General features: G+C 41.0%; 4 protein-coding genes across 6 annotated transcripts in view; 2 read left to right on the top strand and 2 right to left on the bottom strand.

The window, feature by feature from the left end:
* scaper (S-phase cyclin A-associated protein in the ER) overlaps positions 1-3172 on the top strand; it is a 53340-nt gene extending 50168 nt beyond the window's left edge. For all 3 annotated transcript variants that reach the window (XM_031858306.1, XM_031858287.1, XM_031858297.1), the window contains 3 exons: positions 1234-1425; positions 2082-2130; positions 2432-3172. In XM_031858306.1, coding sequence (XP_031714166.1) covers positions 1234-1425; positions 2082-2130; positions 2432-2529 — 339 coding nt within the window. In that variant the 3' untranslated portion in view covers positions 2530-3172. The remainder of the gene's footprint in view (positions 1-1233; positions 1426-2081; positions 2131-2431) is intronic.
* Positions 3173-4935: 1763 nt separating this feature from the next.
* Positions 4936-9426, bottom strand: isl2a (ISL LIM homeobox 2a). The gene is made up of 6 exons (XM_031868095.1): positions 9312-9426; positions 8644-8833; positions 7986-8245; positions 7174-7460; positions 6151-6318; positions 4936-5564 (listed from the first exon to the last, which is right to left on the bottom strand). The coding sequence occupies exons 1-6, from the start codon at positions 9367-9369 to the stop codon at positions 5448-5450; spliced, it is 1080 nt and encodes a 359-aa protein (XP_031723955.1). The 5' UTR covers positions 9370-9426; the 3' UTR covers positions 4936-5447.
* Positions 9427-11061: 1635 nt separating this feature from the next.
* On the top strand, positions 11062-16826 carry etfa (electron transfer flavoprotein subunit alpha). Its single transcript, XM_031858268.1, has 12 exons — positions 11062-11171; positions 11929-12078; positions 12184-12265; positions 12549-12631; positions 13148-13247; positions 13447-13557; positions 13685-13786; positions 13932-14000; positions 14093-14175; positions 15163-15228; positions 15602-15682; positions 16653-16826. The coding sequence occupies exons 1-12, from the start codon at positions 11133-11135 to the stop codon at positions 16686-16688; spliced, it is 1002 nt and encodes a 333-aa protein (XP_031714128.1). The 5' UTR covers positions 11062-11132; the 3' UTR covers positions 16689-16826.
* A 243-nt stretch (positions 16827-17069) lies between these two features.
* The window catches only part of tmem266 (transmembrane protein 266), a 26544-nt gene continuing 18822 nt past the window's right edge, over positions 17070-24791 (bottom strand). The window contains exons 5-11 of the mRNA XM_031858229.1: positions 23812-23885; positions 22798-22854; positions 22499-22637; positions 21734-21849; positions 20318-20510; positions 18878-18940; positions 17070-18779 (exon numbers count right to left, since the gene is read on the bottom strand). Coding sequence (XP_031714089.1) covers positions 18142-18779; positions 18878-18940; positions 20318-20510; positions 21734-21849; positions 22499-22637; positions 22798-22854; positions 23812-23885 — 1280 coding nt within the window. The 3' untranslated portion in view covers positions 17070-18141. The remainder of the gene's footprint in view (positions 18780-18877; positions 18941-20317; positions 20511-21733; positions 21850-22498; positions 22638-22797; positions 22855-23811; positions 23886-24791) is intronic.

Here is a 24791-nt window from a genome sequence, read left to right as displayed (position 1 = left end):
CAATACAGCACTCAGTAAAACACACCAAAGCAGACCTCGTGTTCTCTTACCTTCTGAAAATTAACACTCGCATTTCAGGTTGACAAATTCAGTCCTCTCCACATTTTGAAGTATTTGTAATGCATTAAAGTTCAGATTGTTTGACCTGTCCATGCGGATGCTTTAAACAGAGGACGATAGGAAGTGGCACTGCTTTGTGTCCCTTTGAACGCTGCTGTAGAGGCCAGCTCTGAGAAGCTTCACCTTGAACTGATAAAAGCGATGAATTATCGCTTTGTTTATCCTGCTGTTGAAACTTGGAGTGCATTATCAAAGGAGAAGCCAATGGCAGAGTATTAGTGGGTGCATTTTTAAAATCTTGTAAATCTCGTGAATTTATGTCACCGTGACTTGGGGACCTCACCTCGCCCTTCTGGTTTCTATTGGCATGGAGCCGCCCGGTCCCGTCGTCTGTAACTGTAAAGTAGTGCCGTGTCTTTTCAGCCAGGATTTAGCACGCTGACCCCCTTGTGCTCTCAGAGGGGTGCTCGTGGTCTTCTCGGGCTCAGGGGAGATGACCAGAGCATTAGGCCAGGACCCCTTCATTTGCAGCAGTCCCCTTTCTAATCAAATAAGGCTGGGAGTGATTTGCTTTTAATGCTGGTAGCCCGGATGTGATGGTGTGTGATTGACAGGCTGTGATGAAGAGCAGGATGTCGGCAGGGTGAAAATACCATTAATGGTATTGCTCATTTCTCAAAGTGGGGGTGGCCAACACCGTTGGTGGAGGTTTGCTCACCCTGCCTTTCACCCGCCACCCCCACCCCTCCATTCCCCCTGTTGCACTTTGAATGCCCTCTCAACCTGAGCTTCCCTCCTACGGGGCGGTAACAAGCTTTTTGCACTGACTCTCTGCGTCGGTGTTGCTCAGAGAGCTTAACACAGAACTTGAAAGTGAAGTTTTAACCGCTGATAATGACATCGGTTCACATTTCCCTCTCGTGGTACAGCATCTCTGCCGTTGCTGTTGGTACAAAGGAAGAAGAAAACATCCCATCATTGTGTTTTATAGCCCATAATTGCGTGGTGGGAGGCTGTGCCCCCCAGGTCTCCTCCTAATGGCTGTTTGTGTGTTGTTTTAGTGGCAGATTTACATGTGGGAGGGACAGTGCAGTGATTTACAACCAACAGTGCCACTGACTGGCCGCCTGACTGGCTCAGTGACTGACTGGCCTTGCTCCATGTGTGTTCCAGGTGATAGTGCAGTCTGGCCGCCAGCCCAGCGTGCTGCAGAAACTGTGTCAGCTGCCCTTCCAGTACTTCAGCCACCCGCGCCTCATCCGAGTGCTCTTCCCCTCCCTCATCTCGGCCTGCTACAACAACTCCCAAAACAAGGTCATTCTGCAGCAGGAGATGAGCTGTGTGCTGCTGGCTACGTTCATTCAGGTAAATATAGGACCATGGTGTCACATACAGCAGACATAGATCATAGTTTTACACACAGTTGACCATCACAGAACAGGCTATAATCAGAGGGGAACCTCTTTGCCTCGGCTGGTTTAACAGTTGCTCATCTCGGCCCCGGTCAATCTGTAACAGGCAGGCTTGTACAAAGATAAATGGCTTCCTTCACAGTGGATTTACCTGCCACTGGTTCAACTCCCAGTAAACAGCTTGTCTCCTTCATCTTCCTCTGACAACCCGCCCCTCACCACTCTGCAACCACCGCTGTTTAGACACCGATTAACTTCCATTCAAAGGGAGACAAGCTATTGTCATTTCTTTCAAACAAAGCAATAATGCATGGTGTCGTGCCCCGCCGCCCTCATTGTTGAGTTAACCTCAAGAACATTCCTCGGAGTGAAACGGTTTGATCCTGTATGGTTCTTTATCACCCGACATTCTAAAAACATATATTTTGCTGAGAAAATACATTGAGATGTAGTGGCAACTTTTAAATAACATTATTTGTATATATTTTTTTCTGACTGGAAGGTTTTAATTATTTTAGATAAGACCAAATAAACTGTACACACACACACAACACTGCTGGTACCTGCAGTCTACTGTTATCGTACTAATGCTCGTGTTCATTCTTCTAGGACTGTGCTGCAAATGAGAAAGATTCAGACAACAAAATAAAGCCCGGAGGTAAGTTATTCTGATAAATGTATCAAACGCAATACAAGAATTTGGATGAATTTAATTATATTTCATATTTTTAATTCTAAAGGATAGTTGACTTGTTTTGTTTTAAAGAAGGCGTTGCCTCAGAACAGACATGACGGTTACGCAATAGATCTGGAATATGTTTAATAGTAGTATTGAGGCTTAAGAATTTTTCCTTGTGATACATTTATCTTGGCACATTGGTTGCTTTCTGACGGATTTAAAAGGATTGCTGTTGGACTCCCGTTATATAATGAAGTTGTTCTTCTCTGTCTGTTTAAAGTTTCCCAGCTGCTGGATTACTGCGAGTTGTCTAACCGCTTTCCAAGAGACCAGTGGGACTCAGCGCTGCAGTTCTTTCTCAAGAAGCAGGAAGAGTGATGCACACTGTCCTCAGAATGGATAAGCACAGTATGAACATTTCAAAAGAAACATGTGGACTTTTGTTTTTTTCTCTTTTTTCCACAATTTTAAGTCTGCACACGAGCAAATATGTTCTTCAGACTTTGCCAGTTGTGAAGCCTTATCATATGTTGGTGTATCTGTTTTGATTTCTTTGAAATCAGTTTGATGTTTATGATTATTTGCACAAAATGTCTTCATTGTTCATTGCAGTTAGAACACATGCACAGCTATTCCATTTAAAGTCTATACAAGCCATTTGTTTATCTTTGTGTCCCTGTTGTAGATAAAAAAAAAAGATCCATTTCAAAGCAGGGACCATCTAAATCTGAAACATTTACTTATACTGTAATTTATCATTTGCCAAGTGTTTCATGAATACTGTTTGTGTTAATTTATTATATTTGTCTCATGTTTGAATGTGAATGGCCAGAATTATTATTTGTAGTCTACATGATGTCCGTTACAAGTTACGTGGCATGCCTTGATTGCCAGCTCAGAATGATCCTTTTCAAGTTCACATCTTTGTCTCTTCTTTATCTCTGTTAGGAGGCAAACTTACAAATTAATATAATTTATTGAGTTATTTACCTTCATGTGAAATAAAATACTTATGGCTATATTTTGTTGTCATTCTATTTTTTTCTGTGTAAACTTTACAAAGTTATATTGATGAGTAAGATACAACAAAGGGTGGTGACTCTTGTATTCCTGTCAGTTACACCCTCATGAACTTGAATATTGACGATGTCCTAATTTAGTCTATGGACAAATGCAATTCATAGAAACAAATTTGATTATTGAATCTTAAATAAACGTGAATATATAGGAATTGGTTGTACATATAGAAATGTACTTTCACGCTTTTGAATTCCTCATAAACAGATTGTTCAGGTTTAAGAGGAAGCCATCTTCTTCTGCACGTATTTATTGGTAGTTTATTAATTGGCATATTTATATTCAAATAGTGATCAAGTTGTTTTATTCCCAATGGTTCATCACTACAGCATCAGTACGGCCTCTAGTTATGCACAGATGACAATCAACCAGCAGGTTCAGGTAATATTTAGAAACGGGCTTTGGGGATTTGTTGGGAATGAAAACAAAAGTTATATTCGCAAAACATTTCCCACAGTGTGAAACTGCTGGAACTTTCATCCAGTTTGTCCAGTTTTAGATTAAAGGCAGATGTTGCACATTTGGGAGCTGTTTAATGTGTTAAGTATAAACATATAACTATATAAATTCAGATAACCTGTGTACTTATTTTAAAATGATTTGTGATATTTAGCCCCGTCTTGTATTTTTCTAACATTTACTTGAGTGTATTGTTGCTACAGTTGTACTCACAGTTTAAAGTTGTTACAGGCTATATCAGCATGTCTTCAAGACTTAACAGGATTCTGAATTTCAATGCACTTCCCTCACTGATAAAGGCGATCCTCCCCAACAAATTGTTGAGGTGTAGTGTGTCAGTCCCGGCTTGACCTGCGTGCTCTCTTGTCCAGCGGCTATTTGCCGTTCAGGATTCCTACAGGAATGAAAATAAACTCAAGACACGCCAGGATGCGTCCGCAGGCTGGGAGTCCCGTCAGCGCTGCGCGGCTGCGCGTTTTGTTTTGGGTCCATTCAGTGTATCCTTTGCGGGTGATGCCAGATGCAGATAAGCGGCTGCCGCTGCCTGTCCTCTGTCTAGACTTGTAACCATGGGCCTCAGGTTGGTATGGCACTGTGACATTTGTCTAAATAAGACCAATTTGATCGTTTTATCACTATGACGGGAACCAGATATTATGCAAAATCTGCTATAAATATAGGCTCTGGAGGCTTTGCTTTTTTTTTTTTTTTTTTTTTTTTTTTTTTTTTTTTTTTAAATGAAGATAGAAAATCATGTGAGGGCACGAACTCAGACCTCAGCCCATTGTGTCTGATTCAGTGACCTATGACACGTGGGCCAAATGCTTAATAATATCGTGTCAGCCATCAGTCACTCATCCACTTGGCTCGGAAATTGAGCAGGCCTAAATATAAGCAGGGCCTCTACCTCAGGGTTTACTGTTTACAGACAGAACGGCACCCACAAATGTGGGCAACTGAACATTTGTAATACCGTAATATTTAATTTCTGATTGCCCAAACGTGCATATTTAACCATTTATTGTATGAGCTTTAGGCCGTCTTACAGCCTAAGAAGTTGCATTTTCTAAACAGGGGAGCTCCAGCACTTCAAACAGTGTCAAGCATTATAAGCACCAATTGCTTTTCAATTCACTTAAAAACTGATTTATTTTGCCGACTACAATTATAAAAAAGATCTTGTAGTTTACAGAACAAATGGAATTGTGCATGCAATAATCAGTTAAAAGTATGGTTTTATTGATAAGATCGGCTATGTCTGTCGTCATAATAAATATTAATAACTTATTTTCTGGAGAAAACGCGAACAATGCGCATCTCATCTGTTTCCTTAATTTACAAGAGTCGATATTGAAACAAAACATGCACATCTACACAGTTTGGTTCCTGATAAACATATTGTAACCTTCAGACGTCCATTACAGGACAGTGTGTTTGAATCCCGTTACACATTCACCACGTTATGGCCAGTTCAGGCATTGGCATCATGGTAGAAGTTCCCATAAGCCCATAATGTCCATAAACAGCTGTGAGTCCTGCCGAAGTATCCTTGAGCAAGACAGTGAGCTAAAATGCCTAAATTTAAAAAGAATAGTCAGACCTCCCATCCTCCAGTCGGCAACCTGAATGTATCCTCGAGCATAATCCATCCTGGTCCTTTAATTCGTTTTTCTTTGATTGAATGTCACTGAGGTCTCTGCGCGTCCCCTGCAGAGGGCGCGGGCGCGCGCTCGGGGGCTCCAGCTGACCTCGAGGACTCTTCACGTGTCGACTGGACTCGGCACCATGCTGTTCGGTGTGTCCGGTAACTGAGACGAGAGTGAGGTCACATCACTGCCCGAGGAGTTGCCCAGGGAGCCCGACTCAGAGAAAGACACCTGCCGAAGGAAACCGAAGGAGTCAACAAAAAAGGGTTTTAAGAGAGACAGATTTTCTCTCTCTGCATTCACATGACAACATGTGAATGTGCTCATGACCAGAGCAAGGGATACATTTATTTTATTTTGTCAAAGTATCAGGCCTGTCAATTAAAACATAATAGGCTACAAATCACCTTATCAGTCGTGCACGAGACCACATCAGCGAGTGACCCACATGGAGCCCATACACAAGGTTGATCAACAGTTTGGCGCAAGTTTGCGCTTGAATATTTTGGAAATTAAAGGCGTTACTAGATTAAAGAATTCTCTCTAAATCTAAGCGTTGTTTTTTTTAACTAAATGAAGGCTATCATCATCCTCATCATAATCATTATCATCATCATCACGTTTAAAAAACTGCCCTATGACCATGTCTGAATTATTATTGGATATGATTGAAGTTTAGCAAATCCTTCTGTTTCCTCTCTCTCTCTCTCTCTCTCTCTCTCTCTCTCTCTCTACGAATGTAAGCCTATCAGTCCCTTTGTATTATTTTAAAAGGCCTATAATGTATTTTAAATATATATACTGAATGTCATCCTACCAGCTGTTGGAAAGCGGGCTGGTCCAGGTCGCTCTGCAGGGCGAAGTCGCTGAGGGTTTTCCACGGTGGCTGGTAGGTTTGCACCTCCACAGGATTCCCTTGCACGGTGTTGTCGTGCCGGATAGGACTACCTGCCACCAGAGGTGTGCCTGTCAGGCCCTGCAGATTCTACAAGAGCAACGAAACAGTTAATTCGACCCAAATATTGGCCATACATTGAATAAATTCAGCTGTTCAGCCACACCAATAAAAATCATATTTTTTTTGTCATTATGAGGGAACCAACAGCCATTTTCAGCAACAGCAAACATAAAACGTGCACAAAAAGTTTTAATTGTATGAACATTAACTAGCCTTAAAACTGTTAGAAAGCATATTAAGTTTATATGAGCCTGTAAAATATCTAAATCTAATTTTGCAATAGTTAAAGGATACATTGGGTTTAATGTGGTCAGCTCTGCAAAACATGCAATTATTTTTCAATTACAAAATATTTCAGTTCAGTAGACTAACTAAATTGACAATTATTTTCTGATTCATGAAAATATACCACCTGTATATTTAAAATGATATGGAATTTTTAAAAAAAATGGAAAAACAACCTCCTGTTTGTTAAGAGTTGTTTGACAAATAATTTTATTTTCTGTATTTTTTATCCACAACAATCAGTCTACAATATGTTTATGTTTTCTGCTGTGGTCTCTCTCCAACAGTATTACCATTTAATTATTTCTTTCTTTATCTTATCGAGATAATGTGTGGCGATACATTTGAACATGAACATTATCTTGAATACAACCTTTGTTGATTTCTTTTTTTTTTTAAACCAGTGGAGAATTTAATCAAGTTGTACGGGGCAATAGTGAGTGCATGACAGTCAGTTATTAAGCACATTAGAAAATATGCTTAATAAGCATGTGTTGCCCAAGATCAATTGGGCCTTTGAAATGAGAAACGGGTCTATAATAAAGCATAATGTTTTCAGCTATACCATGAAAATATAAAAAACATAACATAACTCACGGTTTTTTCGCTGTGCTGCTGTGATTGCATCTGCTTCAAGAAGATGATCCTCTTCTTGTCTTTGCAGCGCTTGTTCTGAAACCAGACGCGGATCACCCTGGGGCTCAGGCTGGTCATCTCCACCAGCTGCTCCTTCATCAGCGCGTCCGGTCGCGGGTTGGCGTTGTAGCAGGTCCGCAGGGTGTGGAGCTGCTTCTCGTTCAGCACCGTCCGGATCCGAGTGGTTTTCTCGGACTGCTTGTGGACGTGGTTCCGGTGATGAGGAGGATGTCGGACAGAAACAGGTTCTGGAAAAAGGAAAAAAATCAATTTGAAACTTAAAATAAGCAGAAAAAATGTTTTATGTCGGAGGAATTATAAACTTAAATGAAGAAATTAAAGTAACAAATAGCTTCGATTTACAAGTAGGCTAGGCCTATCACCGGCTGTAGTTTATGAAATTGAAAACATTAAATATTGCACCAAATATTGTTAGGCGTCTGTAAGTCACTGCCGTCATTTTAAACGTCAGACTACTGTATGCATTTATTAAAATTAAATTGTAAATTATATTGAATATTTTATGGTTGGCCGATGCACACAAAATATTAATATTTAGTCGGCTGTTTAGATTTTGCCTAGAAAATGGCAATACTTTTGGAAGTCAGAATGTACATAATAATAATAATAATAATACTGATGATAATAATAATAACAACAATAATTATAATACTTATAATAATAGGTTATAGCATGCACGATTTTATGCAGATCATTTTCTGTGCCTACTGTGTTACTTTTATAGGTTCATAATAAATCATGTTGTAGGCTACCGGAGATGTGCAGCTGTCTGGTATGGATGTTCCCCGGGCTGAGTGGGCTGTCTGCAGGGGCCCGGTCCGCGAGCAAGCCGTGATCCGCCCGACACAGCAGCTCGTCGTCCCGCAGAGAGAACTCGTCCCCCGGCAGGAGGTGACGGCTGCAAACCGAGCACCGAAAACACTCCATGTGATACACATTGTCCCGAGCTCTCATCACCAGGTCGCTGCTGCAGAAGCCCATGTTACACTTTGCACATTTGATGCCAAATAACCTGAAAGGGAGCATGGAGACTATACATTGGTCTCATGCAGTAGCCCTAAAATGTTGCAGGCTAAACGAATCTAACGTTGATCTCAGAGCACGTTCCAATCAACAGAAGCGCAAAAAAGTTGCAAGCTGATATAATAATCAGGAAAAAGAACACAAATCTGAATGCCTGCAGCACAGATCTTATTCAGGTTTGTAGTTCATGACGCACAATTTTGCCCACTTTCATTTACACCCTGCACATTTGCCATTCAAATTGCCATTATCATTATGAGATTATGATTTATCTCATCTCAGGTGCCCCCTGTATATCCTTTATATATAACACTTTCTTTTCAACAACCCAACACATGGTCTCTGAAATTTAGGAGAGTAAAAAAAATCCTGAAAGTTGCACTCTACCTTGCATAATCTCTTTTACAGTAAGTCTTTCCGTCTCGGACGAAGCAAGTGCAGGTCTCGTCCAGGTACTGGCTGCACTCTGCACACTTGAGACAGGCTGCATGCCATTCCAGGTCCGGGGAGACTCTCAGGATGTACTGGTCGTGTATCTGACTTCCACAGCCCACACACATTGCGATTCCCGACTTCTCTGTGTGAGGAGCGGAATGCATTAATGCAACACTGTGCGAGCTCTTTTAATCCCCATGACATCCCTTAAACCCCCTTCACCCCTCCACCTTAAGGAGAGAAAATCTTTGCGCGTATCACAACAAACAGAGTTCTTCCAAGAATATTTCAGACTTATTATAATGACGCAACAGGAGCTAAAAATATCACCAAGTAACCTACGACAAGGGTCACTTCAAACGCACCACACGATATAAGTTTATAAGGATATTAGCCCATATATATATATATATATATATATATATATATATTTAGGACAGGTCAGTTGATCATACCTTAGTTGCGGTTTCGATATTATTCTGCAAATGCCGAAATTAATCGAACAATTAATAGAAATTTAAGAGACTATACCCCGGATACGTCTTGAAAGGAAATTTAAAAACTCAGAACAAAACCCCGGAATGACAAAAAGAAGGAGTAGAGAGAGATAAATAACTTACTTTTTGAATGATCCCCCATATCATCCAAGAAAGAAGTATTGAGCCGGATATCCACCATACAGGAGAAATAGCCCAGTGCAAGCCGATAGATGGAGGAGAGGTGCGGTAGAGGAGACCGTCCCGTCCCTGGCTGGATGATAAACTTGTATTCCTCCACCGAGAGGTGGAGAGAAAACAAAGATCCTCGACCAGTGACGTCTGCAAACCTGGACCTCTGTTGGTCCAGGGAGAGGGTGCCATGCAAATCTCCTCCTGGACCCCTGCTCTTTTTTTCCTTTTGTCTCTTTGGACTGGCTGTGAATTTTTTTTAATCCATCTTTTGTCCCACAGCGCTGCTATCTCTATTTCCTGAAGTGAAAGCAATTTCCCTGTTAACTCACAGTGCAATTAGGTATACTTGTGAGTGTGAGATATGCTGTTGTTGTCATTTATTTTGGTACATCCCATTCTCTTAATATTTCCTTATGGGCTTACGTATTGTTTATCGTAAGCTTATCCGTGTCAATATTCTTGTTACTGAGATATTCTATTTTTTTGTGTTTAAACAATCATATGTTGTTTGGATTCCCACTAAAATACAGAGTTGAACTTGGAAAATGTTTAATGTTCAAGATTTTGTTACTGCTATAAATTATGAACATGATACTATTTGCATTACTATAATAATATTAATAACAATAATAGTTACTAGCATTATTATTATTAATAATAATTTCATTATTATTATTATTACTGATCTTTATTCTAGAAACTATTTAATTCATTATTTTATTTTATACTAACTTTATTATTATCTTTTTTTAATGCTGTTTAAGTTTGATAGTTAACCAATAGTCTCACGCTACTGTAGAGAGCCCTCTACTGGATAAAATATCACATAGAGATCTTGGATCCACCGAGCGTCAATAAACTGCACAATTTAAGATCTAGATTTTGTTTTCTTTTGCGTATGGATTATCCATAAATTCGTACACCTGAGCTTTCGTATATTTGTGATTGATAGAAAGTCCTGGCCACAATAAATAAGGACCCGAAGGATGGCTATTCAGTTCCTCTCACATACACAAGACTCAACTGTTAGAATAAAAGAGACAGAGAGAAGTAGTGAGAGAGTCACACAGCCAAAAGACAACGTTTTTTATGCCTGATATTAAAGCAGTTGAATAAAATGTACGATCAGATTCAACAGACCAGAAAAAACGTACATATTTGTGTGGGTTTTGTTTTGTTAAATATTCTAGTATTTGTATATTAAAAAATTGATTAAATAGCCTACAGCACCCATTGATGTGGGCTTGACTGTATACGTTGAGATAATGATTGTAAAATCAACAAAATATCGTTCTACATAGAAAAATATATAGTTTTTTTCATGTGAAACTAAATGTAGGGTTCTAATATTTAGCATTATTTATTACTTCCTGGTCCGTACTTGTTACTTTGTACTTATTCAACATACAATTAGTTACACTAACAGTTACACTATGATTAAAATAGGAATTGGAAAATAGGCTTTATTTTGGCTTTATATGTCTTCTTTATTTTGTCTCTGAGTGAGAAATTGAGCAAAAATATCAACTCTGAAAGACCTTGTTATGACTCTCACGAATCAATGAATCGCGAATGTTTCCATATGTTAAACTTGTATTAATAAAGCTTCAACCTGCTCTTTATTTTGAAATAATTGTTTGCAAGCGCTTTTGAGAGTGACCGGAAGTTGTCGTTTTCGTCGATGTCGCGAGACCTTAATGCTTACGTCAGGTTACCTTTGACACAGATTTGTTTCTGCACCTGAGAAGCAAGCAGTCTGAAGGGTCCAAGATGAACAGAGCGTTCAACAAAACAAGTCTGAAGCAGTTGGTAAGGGGGTGACAGTTATACCGTAATAACATATATAGACATTGCGTTGATATGTTCTCGCAGCAGCACAGTAGAAAACTAGCTTACTTGTTGGTTTGTTATTGCTGCAGTTGCTAACTACTTCAGACGCATGCTCGTCTGGCAAACCATGGTATTATTTCTCAATTTGTGTGCGACAGCGTTGTGTGACTTGTTTTGACCGCAACAGTATATACACATTGTAATGTTGCAAGAATATGGCAACGTTTTGCAGGTTTTGTGTTTGAGCTAGTGCTAACTGGTGTTAGCACAGCTAGCCTAGCATTTATGCAACCAACGTCAAACCAGTAGTTACGAAACTGTGAGACTGTCATTGACGCAGCGGGTAATACTAAAGTGTTACCTAAAGCATTGCATCTCCTGTGTGTAGCAGCATAGACTATATAACAGCTCATTCAGTAACCCAGCGTGTGGGATTTCACGTTTTATTTCTTTGACTTGATTTAAATGACCTTCATCTACTGCTGGTGTTCGGTCATGTCCAGAAGAAGCTGGTATTATCCTGTTTTACTGTGATACAACCTGATGCAGCAGCTTCAAAGGTTTTACTGTTGCCCTGTGACAAGTAGATTTTACACTAACCTAACTGTACACTTCTACTAGTAATCCCTCTATATTCTAGACAAACACTGTTTAATCAAACACACATTGCCAGATCGTTGGTTTTACTGGCTCATAAGTATATTTAATACTGAGATGTCGACATTTTCTCCAACAGGCCGGTGTTCTCCAAAGGTTTCAAAGCACCTTGGTGATTGCAGAGCACAACAACGAGAAACTGACCCCTATCACACTCAATGCCATCACTGCTGCCAGTAAGCTTGGTGGTGAGGTGTCTTGTCTAGTTGCTGGAACAAACTGTGCACAGGTAGGCATCGCTTTTTACACTGACCTGCTCAAGGGCTGTTATTTTGGCATCACCATACCGCATTGACATATGGATAAATAAAAACATTTTTTTATGTCTTTTCAGGTTGTAGAGCAAATTGGACAAGTCCAAGGTGTGAATAAGGTTCTGGTTGCTCAACATGACTCTTACAAAGGTGCCCTGCCAGGTATGTGACACCTATTGTAAGTTAACTTACACTCACAGAGCAAATATATACCGACCATGTCTGTTGTTGTTTTTAGCAACAAGCTGTTTCATGTTAACAGCTGGTTGATGTAGTGCTCAAGAGCATCTTGGGAGTAGTAAACGAGGGAGGGGAGTTTGTTTTTCATTTGATCCATACTCGTATGCTCAAGTTGTCTAGAACTGGCTCAGCAGTAATCATTTGTATTGATATCTGATTTTTTTTTTATTATTATTTATTTATTTATTTTATTCTTATTCTTCAGAGGAGTTGACGCCGCTTATCCTGGAAACTCAAAAGCAATTCAATTTCACCCACATCTGTGCTGGTGCGTCTGCCTTTGGAAAGGTAAGTAACGGAGAGAGATTCCTGTACAATTTGTACATGTTGAAATAACATCATGTTTTCACGACACAATTATTCTGGCCAAACTTTGTTTATTGTGCATTTCGTCTTATTTTGTAATAGTATGATGTAAAAAGTATAGTAAATGTATGTAATTCATAAAAAAGTCCCAGTATTGTATGCCATGTAAAATTATGGGATAGTACATCATAAAAAGATCATACATTTATTTGCAAAAAAATGCACAGTCCAGCATGTCATAAACAATAATTCTATAATAAGTTATCAAAAAGTCATAGAAATTAATTTACTCTCTCATGGCCTCGTCGCGATTGAGTTTCTTTTCTACCAAAAGTTTTAAGCTCCTGCTTCAAATATATTCATTTTTCTAAATATTATATTCTCCACATATTTGTCCGTCTATCAATGAACTGCAGTCTCTTTCTCCTCTTGATTCTTCATCAACATTGATCATTGCATATTTCCCTGCTTACGCTTAGTCACCATTTCTTTCACCAGAACCTGCTTCCCAGAGTGGCTGCCAAGTTGGATGTTGCTCCAGTTTCCGATATTATTGAGATCAAGTCTCCAGACACGTTTGTCAGAACAATTTATGCCGGTAAGCCCTTTTTAAAAAAAACACAGGTTTACTTCAGAAGACGTGTTAAATCATGTTACCTGGATTAGGTATACATTTAATATGATGCAGATGAACTCTGCTAATTATTTTGCAACAGGATTTTTCTCTGGCAAGTTTGTATTAATGATGTCTCTGTGCTTTTTAAATATGGCATGTTAATAATATTTTGATTGTACAGGAAATGCTCTCAGCACAGTGAAATGTAACGAGTCGGTGAAGATCTTCACGGTCAGAGGGACGGCCTTTGAGGCGGCTTCAACAGAAGGAGGAAGTGCTACATCAGAAAATGGTACAGTAGATATGACTTGATATTATGTCAGTGTTGTTGAAAATGACACGATATACCACAAAGAAACAAAATGTTATTTGTTCATCATTTTAACACAATGATCCTCCTTGTCATGACTGATCTGTAGTTGCTGCTGCTTCTCCCGCTGGAGTTTCTGAGTGGTTGGAACAGAATCTGACAAAGAGCGACCGCCCGGATCTGACCAGCGCTAAAGTTGTGGTGTCAGGAGGTGAGACATCCGTTTGTGTTCTGAATCAAGCAATCTCGGCCATTTGTTTGCAGTGCCACTGTTTGTGTTTGTTGTGAATTCATTAGCTTGTGTGCTTCTTCAGTTTTCTTTCACAAAGCAGACTAATGGAGTTTCCTTATCCTAGGGAGAGGCTTGAAGAGTGGAGAGAACTTCAAGCTGCTGTATGACCTGGCTGACAAGATGAATGCTGCAGGTAAAATGGAATTTCATAATCTTACTTTTTTTTTTTTTTACCTAATTTCTTTACTTATGAAGAGTTTAAATTGCATAATATTCTTTTTCCAGTTGGTGCATCCAGAGCAGCAGTGGATGCTGGGTACGTCCCCAATGACATGCAGGTTGGACAGACGGGCAAGATTGTAGCACCGGTAAGTTTTTCCTTTTTCTGAAGTGACGTAATCAACTAAACATTTGTCAAAAAAAGCAAAATTTCACCAGTTGGGTTCAAAATCTGTTGCTTTTGACAAATAGCTGTTTACCATTACACAGCGTGGTTGCAATCCAGTACGATCTGGGTGGCTGCTCTGCCCTTTTTTTTTTTTTTTTTTAAAGGTTAACTGTCCATTATGTGACTCAGCCGGGATACCCCGGCTCTAATTATCCACACATTAGGCCCGGCAAAATGGACTTGATGGCACATTTAGGGCCCTAAATGATTTAGCTGATCCATTAAAGCAGAGTGCAGTGGATGTCTGGGCAGAGCGGCGGCCCGGCCAGAGTGTCCAAATTAGATTTTCCAAATGTTATGACAAGCTTGTTGAATTTGGCTAAGTTGATTAAATATGATAATAATCTAGTTTATCCCCCCCCCCGCAATCTTAAATGTTGTGTATTCAGTCAAATTAAAGATTTGTATATATACAAAATAATCTCTTATCTGCTGATTAATATTCAATATTTCGTCACAAAATGTACTGTCGACATTAGAATCGTGTGTGTTTAAACTGTCTCTGAATAATGTGTGCTAGAAACAGCTTGGTAGTTTTAAAATGCTGCTCACTCACCGTCACAGCACCAGTCTGTCTACTCTCAGATACTTGAATTGATCCAGGGATTGTGTTAAAATGTATGTAATGGAGACACAGTATGGATCACGGACATAGTTTAAATAATAAGGATTCAGTTTGAATGGCGTGTCCGTTCCTGTGAGCTTTCATAATCTCGTAGGAATATGTTGCTTCTTTGAGCTCTTCTGAGACTTCAGCTGCAACATTAAATAGGCACTATTCATATGGCACTGATGGTGGAGATATGCGTACTGACCCTTTGCACACCGTGGTCATTGTGCCATCAGTCACACTTCATGTCTACAATCGAGTAACACTTGTGTGCTTGTCTTCTGTTCGTGTCCACAGGATTTGTACATTGCTGTCGGTATCTCTGGAGCTATTCAACACCTGGCTGGAATGAAGGATAGCAAGGTAAAGGTCATGAATAGACCTCCCCTTAACAACCTATGAGTTTTGAATAATGGAGTAAAATATTCCACTTTTTAAGGAGATCTTATGAAAACTGATATACGGTAACCTTAACTCTCTAGAGTTGACATACCCTGTGATACAATGTTTGGATACTTCTGTATTGTTTGCCGTTAAGAACCAAATGTTAGGCTTATAAATCATCACGTTTCTTTGACATTTTGCAGTTAAGCCCAATTCTTTTTTCCTCTTTATTGAATGATCATAGTTTGTTTGCTTTTGTTGAAGCATAAGACACAGGCTGTTAACCGTTTAGGCAGTTTGTTCCTTTGTCTTCTGCGTACTGAGAGAAACCCGTTTTTATTTCTCTATTCAGACTATTGTTGCCATCAACAAGGACCCAGAAGCTCCCATTTTCCAGGTGGCCGACTACGGCTTGGTCGCTGATCTTTTCAAGGTGAGTCGTGTCACTACGGTCGGAACCGCCGCTCACTCGCCTTCTGCCGGACTTTGGGGACCAGAGTGACAGTCGGAGTATAACGTTTGCTTTCTCGCTGATCAATTTTGCACGATGCCTTATTCCAGCTAATGGAAATGTGCAACCGTTGAATTATTAAGTCCTTGAATTAATCAGAGGAGAGCTGTGGCTGAGCTTGCCCTGAATAGAGAGACACATTAGCACATCAAAAGATATAAAAAGTCACTTGAAAGGTGGCTTCAGTTTAGTATTGAGCTTCTACTTGCCAGGCTTCTTACCTGCTTGGTTGCATTCTTGTATCTAGCTGGTACTTGGGCAGAGTGAGCCAGGAGTGTTGGCACAAGCTGCACTAGAGTCCAGTGCTGCTTGTGAAAGGCTAGTAGCTTATATTTTCACGTGTGTCCTGTTGGTCATGTTTTATTTAGCCCCCCCCATAAGCAGCCCAGGTGTCCTGACGACTCTGTAGAAGTGATTAGTAATAATGGCTAGTGGCAGTAGAGTTTTGACCTGCAGGGTGAGATCCCCTTACAAGTGATCACTCCTCAGATAGCTGATTAAGATGGATGGGCTTTCTACTTTACCCCAGAATGGACAATTGATACCTCGGACAAACTCCCAGTGACTGATGATCAACTTGTGAAGTTGCTTGACTCGCAAGGAAAGCCGTTTGGATCATTTTCTACTCGTATTTACCACAAACGGCTTCTTGAATGGGTCTTTAAAGCTACATGGCTGGTATTATCAGTGTGCTGACTTATGGGCCAGATGCCTCCCCTTTAAAATTAACAGAGTCTAAATGCCGAAAAGATGTCAAGCTCAGTTAACAAGAGATTCATTTAAAAGTACACTGGAGCAATTACAATTCTGTGAGTTTCGTCCTGATAAACGGTCGGTGTAAAGTGTTTGTTGAATATTTAGTTCTGAAGTCTCTGCACTGTTTTCTCTTCAGGCTGTTCCTGAGATGACGAAGGCACTGGACAAGTGAGGAGAACCAAAGTCATCCCACAGTTGGAACCTGCAGAAAGAAGACCACAGGCTCCCATAGCCACTGGCTTAACACACGCCTTTGTGTTTGCATGCAGAAATAATTCATCTATATAGAAATAAATGCGTTAAAAATACATGTGTTCAATGTCGGTGTACATTTGTACCTACTTGGTGACAGTGTTTTATGCCTTTAATAGTAGTACAGGTGTTGGAAATTTGTATTTAATTTTCTGGTTCAGCAAAGAGCATCTCTGGGAACGCCCGACTTGTCTCCGACCTAGCTGGCTGTAAGATGTAGCTCTTCATGCTAACCTAGAGCATGTATACTCACTGAGGTGCACTTGTCAATTTAATACATTATTTTCCAACTAATAACTAGTTCTCATTTTGCCATGTTTTCTCTTTATTGGATTCATTTTGCAATGCCCTCTTTCCACAATCAAGATAAAATGTCTGTCAACAGAACAACAAACAGGGTTGGTTTCAATAAGAGGCTAATCTTGAAGGTTCATGCTATATTTTACTTTTTGACATGTTAGTGTAGCTCCACTTCAAGTCCCTCACCAAGTGTGGCTGTGATAAACCCATTCTGAAATATATATATATATATATATCTCTTCTAAACATTTAAATCATAAAAACATATTTTAGACCCAAATGATGTATCATAATTTGGTATGTGTGGGACAAAATCTCAGTAAACACTGAGTCAGCTGGGTTTGGTCAGAATCTAGTCGTGGCACCTGGATAAAAACACTCATCCACCAGGCAAAAGTCTGCCACGCTCTTTCTACTCCTAGAATTAAGATACAAATGTTAACGTTGCTAATATAGAAAGACAAAGATTAGAAAGAAGTTGCGACTGATCCAATGTACCCTGCAGCAGTCCCATCAAAGAGGACTGTTCTTTGTGAGTTTGGAGACACTAAACTGACCATCTAAACAGCAGATACACCTGCACATTGATATATCCAGGATTTGTAGCTTGTGGAAAGTTTGATTCACCGTTTGTGGCCTTCGTGATCTCATCTGTTCATCATCTCCAACTCCTACAAAGTGCATCAAAGGAGCTAAGCCCTCAGCACCACTCCCTCACTGCTTTCACTTCCTAGAAATCAAACTACAACTTAATGTATAAAAAGCCAGATTTTTTCATCTTCTGCGCAAACCAGTTTTCTGAAAATGTTAGGGCTCAAGTCCGGTTGCTGGTTTCTTTTGGTAAAATTTTTCATAAAACTCAAAAAAGTGTTTTTTGTGAGTGTCAATTCCTGATAAGTGCTGCCTGATAACACATTTGCCTTCTCCAGTCTTCATGCCCTCTGTTTTTGTGCTGCTCTGGCAAGTTCATCCTCTCAGTCCCAACAGTACAAAGAGGATGACGGACACCGTTTATGTGCCAGTGACTCCCAACAACACCAGAGTTTAGTAGAGCGAGTCCTGTGAAGTGAGTCTTATGTCTCTGACAGACGGTTGACCGGCATGTCCACTGGCTCCATCATCCTGTACTTCTCCTCTAGAAGAGGCTCTCTGCCCTGCAGATGGATGAGAGGCTTGGAGTGCAGCCCGACTCTGCTCTCCTGGTTCCTCTTGTTGTAGATGTTGACCCTGTGCTCCAGCTCAGGGCTGGTTTTGGTGGAACCCGCTGGGCTGGGTGGTTTAAGGTTGACGGGGTCTAGGCCCTTCGGGGTGAGACAGGTATTCTCAGAAAGAGAGGAGAGCAGCTCCTGCATCACAGCGCTGGGACTGCCACGCGGCTGAGCGCCCAGGGCCAGAGGGCTGCTGTACGGCGGAGGGTAGCAGCGTTGGTCGCTGTAATCTGTGGAGGTGGAGGCCTCGCGCACTGTAGAGCTGCAATCCGTGGTGGAGCCCAGCGTGTGGCTGCTGATGCTGTGCTGCCGGATGCTGAAGCTGCTGCGGGACACCGTGGTGGTGGACGCTTCGCTGACGGAGCTGCCGGTGCGCCGCAAGCGACTGGACGACGCTGCGTCTACACTCACCAAAGAGGAGGGAAGCTGGCTGGGGTTGTTAGGCAGGTGCACATCTATGGCTGCTGTGGTGATGACTCGTGCAGGGTCTGGGATCCCCATATCTACAAGAACAGAACACAATGCACACAGGGCCGTGAAAAAGTTGTGGCGCTACAAGGACCTGTGTAAAAGAGGGGAGCGGGATGGTGTCGGTGCTCACCGCTGCTTGCCTCACTGTAGTACTGGCTGATGTAGTTGTTCATGTCATCATGACCGTGGTGATCTGAAGAGGATTAAAAATGGACACTTGATGTTATTTGTCTCGGACACTATGAAACTGAATCCAGTGTTAATTTGCAAGTTAATCATTGGTAGTGTTTCACAGTCCAATGAGCAATCAGACGCTTTTAAAATGATTCAGAATCCATACAAGTTGGTTATAGTTGGACAATCAAAAGGGGCAACATTACTATAAGTCCTTTAGTTTAGTATTTACTTAATTCATTGTTTATAACGCAATATACTTTGTCAATTAACAAATATATCTCCTCCTGTGGGCCCCCATAAGTGGAGGTTGATGTGTAAACAGATAATGAATAATAATATAATAAAACACAGGTGTAATAATATAAATTTATACTTTCTATCTTATTATGAGAAGTTGTAATTGCTGACAAATACTATAGCTTAAAAAAGGTTCTGACCTGCTTACAACTACATTCATCATTTTTTATGAACCCTTACTGTGGATATGGTCCCCAGATCCTGAATCAGTCCGTGTGTTTCCTTTAAGTGCTAGTCAAGGTCCCACAGGACTGTTAGATGGCTTACATTCAATTGTGTTGGGGCTTTACATATTCATTTTATGATTTATCCCAAGAGGGGCCACATTGTTTAGCCTTAACAGTGACAGGGACCACATGAGTACATGTACAGTATATGAGGAGCAGCCGCAGGTAAAAGGATGTCTGACTAGAAACACCGTGGCTCAGATGTATCGCACTTATGATTTATGATTTGATAAAGCAAAAGCCTCACTGTTTTGAGCACTGGCATCAGCTGCACTGACAGCGCTTTGCTGCTGGAAGTCCTGGAAGTTATGACCTGTCAGTGTATGAACAGTTTATAGTCCATCTCGGTGTGGCTCCAGCATTTTGATGTGATGAGACGAATGCTTTTGACAAGAGGACACCAACTATTATTCACTGTCCTACAGCCCAGCATGGAGCTTCAGAGCAAGGGGATGTTTGCTATTTGCAGAGGTGTCTGGTTTTTGCAGGGATATTTTGTGCTAATTTAGGTTTTTGTTCTTTCAATAAGCATGAAGGTCTAGTGAAACAACACTACCATACATGTGTTAGTTATTAGCATTGTGGCATTTCTGACTGATCAGTGTTGCTGTTTAGGATGAGGAAGGCTGTCTTATCTAATCCTCCAAAAACGCCTGAAGAATTGAAACCTGCAACTTTGTATGTAATAAGTACTTTGGTTACACAATTTCAGCCACCCCTTATCTTGGAAGGCTCAAGAGACTGAGGAGTGTCTGCAATCAACCGCCCTCTTTGTGCGGACATGATGCACTGCTTAGGTCTTCCCTCATGGTGCAGAGAGGTCTTTGATAGCCTGTAATACAATGAAGTTGGGTGTTCCAGATGGTTACCTGCAGGCCCCCCAGGCTCTCTTGCTTTAGCTGGCCCGTGATGCTCTGAGGCCCCAGAGGCCAGTCCGTCCACCTCCTGGAAACTGTTGCTCTGTTTACCCCACATGTGGTGGATCTGCATGGCTGCTTCACGCTCTGCTACCAGATCTAGGTCCTGCTGGGCCAGGTGGGCCCTCAGCTGCCTGATTTCAAACTGGAACGAAAGAAAGACAAATCGGATGACTGCCAAAAACTCCTGAAAGTAGCAACACACAGTAACAACACACAGAAATGTATATTCTACTCACTAAAATTCCATCTACTATTGTCCAAGCATTATATTTGCTGTAATATGTTGCTATATTGCTTGCATCACAGTTCAACTTTACATATACAGTACAGTGAGCTTATGCCAAAGTGCACATTTCCAACCTCTCTAACATTTGCAGTACAACGCTTGGACGTACAGTAGAGACTGTTCTCCTCCTCTGGGCAGACATTTGAGAAATATAGAGCACTCAGTGGATGCACTTGCAGTCATACTTATAAAGTTCAGTTATAAAGTTATTCTTCAGCTTACTAATATGACCTACTAACAATATTAGAACTATCATTATCACATTGTGAAGTAGTCAATAGAATGCTTTGAGATAATGCACAGTGCTGGCTATCCGATACCCACAAGACTTCTGTAAATGTATTATCTAGTGATAAAATAGGATACGTCATAGGCCTCTTTTATGCCCTTTTAAGTACTTTTTGTTCTTGCATAGGGCTTTGCTGCCCTCTGCTGATTACATGCAGCTATACTTCAAGGCAGAAATGCAAATCTGAGTTGTCTCAAGTATCTAATGGTTGTAAAGAAGGTAATACCATCTGCTGCATACCATCTGGTCTGCTTAGAGCAGTGTATAGCCATATCTAAGGAATTCAAAGCATGTATCACCACTCCTTTATCCATTGCATATGATATCAGTATTGACTCGTTCTTTGGTATATGATCACTTTAAACAGTGCAATATAAAAAAACACACACAAAAGGAAACATTTCCTTTAAAGTTAATAACTATCTTGGCCCTAAACATGGATATAGAGTAATGTCACTCAAGGTAGGCTAATAGGAAAATATTGTTTATAATTAAGCATTATTATTATTAACATTACTAGGGATGTAATAATAACCATAACCTATTTTTCAATAACAGGAGATTGGAGTACAACCTAATTACAGGGAGTCTCCAACTAATGACAGCTTATAATTGACTATCTTAACACGTCCTTATAGCCCCTCAAATCCAGAGACGCTGACAAGTCCAAGTTACAAATCCAAGTCAAGTCTTAATTCTTTGAGGGGCAAGTCCAATTAATTCTCAAGTGTGACTGGAGTCCCCATCTCTGCTGTAAGGTAAAAGATATGAGAAAGATAAGAGGACATACTGCCTGTTCCTGGCAGATCTGGGTGAGGCGGTCCAGCTGTTCTTCCCTCACCGCCTTGCCCTTCTCATACTGCTGGATCTCCAGCTCCATCTCCACCTTCACTTGCAGCACATAGGCTAAATCAAAAGGGTATATTACAGTCAGTTTTCCTTCTAAAGAAACAGGTAATCCTGTGCTTTTCAATCATAATTTCAACTGCACCTTACATTGACTTAATTCATTCATTCCCCCTCCAAAAGTGGATCCTGCAGATAGTGTATTATTGCACACACGTCTTCTAAATATCAAAGTCAACTACTGTTTTGTTTAATCAAAAGTCTGCCACATTCACTGGCACATGCTACTGTTGTGAGACTTCAGTTAATGGTTGGGAACATTAAAGCAGTAGTTTCTGGCGGTGTTTTATTGCATTGTGTTCACCACAATGTATCATCCCTTTGAACACGTACTGTACTATATTCAAAAACCACAAGGGGGAGCAACACTGTTCAAAAAGCATTCCTCCTAATAAATAAAATACTCTGTGTGCACCTATATGATAATTTGCATGTAACATCTGTTGTTTGAGCTTCGAACCATGGGTTCATTACGACGGACGATGTACTACCTGGTAAAAAAATAAAGAAAAAATACGAACAAATAATTGAGCAAACAACCTCAATATTGAATGTAGCCGATACCGCAGAGAGCACACTGCGGTATCTATCTCTGTGACCTGACAGTAAAGGACAGGATACAAAGGACATCAGTCACTCCCTGCCTCACCATCAATGATCCTCTTGACCCTCCAGATGCGCAGTGTGATGATGAGACCGATAGCGTCCCAGGGGCTGCTGGGGCCGTTAGCCACTGTGGAGGCCACCATGGGGGCCAGGGACAGGACGATGACAGCTCCATCAAACACCTGACAAACACACACACACACACACACACACACACACACACACACACACACACAGCTGCTGTTATGTCTGTAGCTTCCACAGTGGTATGACATTGAGGGAATGACACTGCAGTGAAAGGAGCCCCGGGTAACAGGACTAATGGTACCCATGGGAGCTTACCTCTACTTTGTTCTCAATGTAATCCCATATCCCCAGCACCACGATCCTGAACACCGTCTGAGACAGACAGAGGGACAGAGATGGAGACAGAGAGCAGGTTACACACAATGATAGCTAAACAGAGCGAGACTGGATGATGTAGGCTGAGCATACTGGTAGTAATGTCCAATAATTAACCTGACAGTCCCAGTAAGAGGCATTTGCAATTGTGTTTCAGACTTCTTTCATCCCTCCACTGGTAATTCATCAATGACATCATATTCATGCACATCACAGGCAGCGCGATAGGATTTCATCCGAACAATTAGAGGCACTGCATTTAGCTCCTTCTGCTGATGCAGCAGGGGCTGCAGAGAGCAAACAACTCTCCCTTTGTCACTGTTCCTCTTCTGCCATCCCCTACCCTCCTTCCTCGTTTCAGATATTCAAGGTTGCACTTAAGCAGGAATCATCCTCCCTGCTGTTTCTACTCATTCAATGTGTCACTGGGGCTGGGGGGGGGGGGGGGAGGCTGCTTTTATTGATAAGTAAAACTCCAGCTACACAAAAGTTAGCAGTGGGGTGGTCAAGTGTAGGGAACTAAGACAAATGTGGCTGAATGTAAAGAAAATGGTAATCAATACGGCGCACCTGAGGCCTAGAAATTATTTAAAACTAGCAGAACAGAAAAGCTCCATCTGCATTTTAAAGTGTTTGTGCTGCGTATCAATCGAACAACCCGAGAAGGACCAGCTCTGCCAGCATTAACAACAGTAGTTATACGTTTTTTTTTCGGTATACTGATGTGATTTTGTAGTCACTTCCGTTAAGTACACTTTTAATAGAGTCGTACACAAGTTCACCTCTACTAATCAAAATCGAATCAAGCTGTGACAGAGGACACGGGGCGTTTCATGGTGTTGTTAGTATTCTAATGAGGATAATACTGCACAACATAGCATTAATCGACAGGCTGCTGCATCAGCCATAAGTGAGACTGTGTTTATGTTGAGCAAGGGGAAGATAGAGACTCACCTCAGTGAAGAACACAGAGAGAATAGCCAAGCTGATCCAGTGGATGATGCTGGCAAAGTGGAATGCATTATTAACTGTAGGAATAAAACAGAATAACTGGTTATTTTTAAGGACAGTTTCTGTGACATTAAGTGGTGGAAGATGTATGTTTTGTTTTTTGTTGGTGCCTCTAACAGCCTTTGCCTGCTGCGTAACACTGACAAGGTGCAGTAAAGTGGAAAGAATGAGCACATTCATGCACACACACATACATAAATGACAGAGGCATGAAGCAAAACATACATGTGTCTGTATCTTCCTGTCAATTCATCAGGCTAATTGTGGACAGCCTGAAACAGCACTCGGCTGTCAGCTGAGGCATTTCTCTTCACGCTTTACCTCTCCCCCCCATCTGTCTTGCGTTTGCCGTGTTCAGTGATCTGTCTATGAGTCCATTCATCTTCCTCAAGTCCTCCCCACATTCTTCCACCAGCCAACTCTGTATTGCCTGATTTCTTTGTCTGCTAATCTCCCTTCACAAATTTCTCTTACTTTTCCTTTGTCTTGCCTGTCTAGTCAGTCAGTCAGTCCGTCACAGGGGAACATGCATTTGGATACTGCCGGAGTGACATCTCAGCTCCGTGACATCAAACAGGTATGACCCCTCACCTTCCACTTATAATAAGCGAGGATGTCTTCACCATACCAGATGATGTAAATGAAAGCTATACTGGGGTGACATGAGTCATAGTGGTGTTTGGACCACTTGACGTTTTGTGTTAACTGTGGAATACTAATAGGAGAATTATATTCCCCAGATCATGATTGATCAGAGCCTCTGGTCCCAGCATAGATCATCAGTGACACAAACTAATTATAAAGTTAAGCGTAGACCTTTTGCACATGCTCACATATGTGCTGTGTACATCTAAATTGTGTTCTTTGGTCATTTTCCACACACACACACACACACACACACACACACACACACACACACACAC

This window comes from Anarrhichthys ocellatus, unplaced genomic scaffold, assembly GCF_004355925.1.
Source record: "Anarrhichthys ocellatus isolate YVR2014 unplaced genomic scaffold, GSC_Weel_1.0 scaffold2, whole genome shotgun sequence".
Lineage (NCBI taxonomy): Eukaryota > Metazoa > Chordata > Actinopteri > Perciformes > Anarhichadidae > Anarrhichthys > Anarrhichthys ocellatus.
This window is presented reverse-complemented; position numbering and strand designations above follow the sequence as displayed.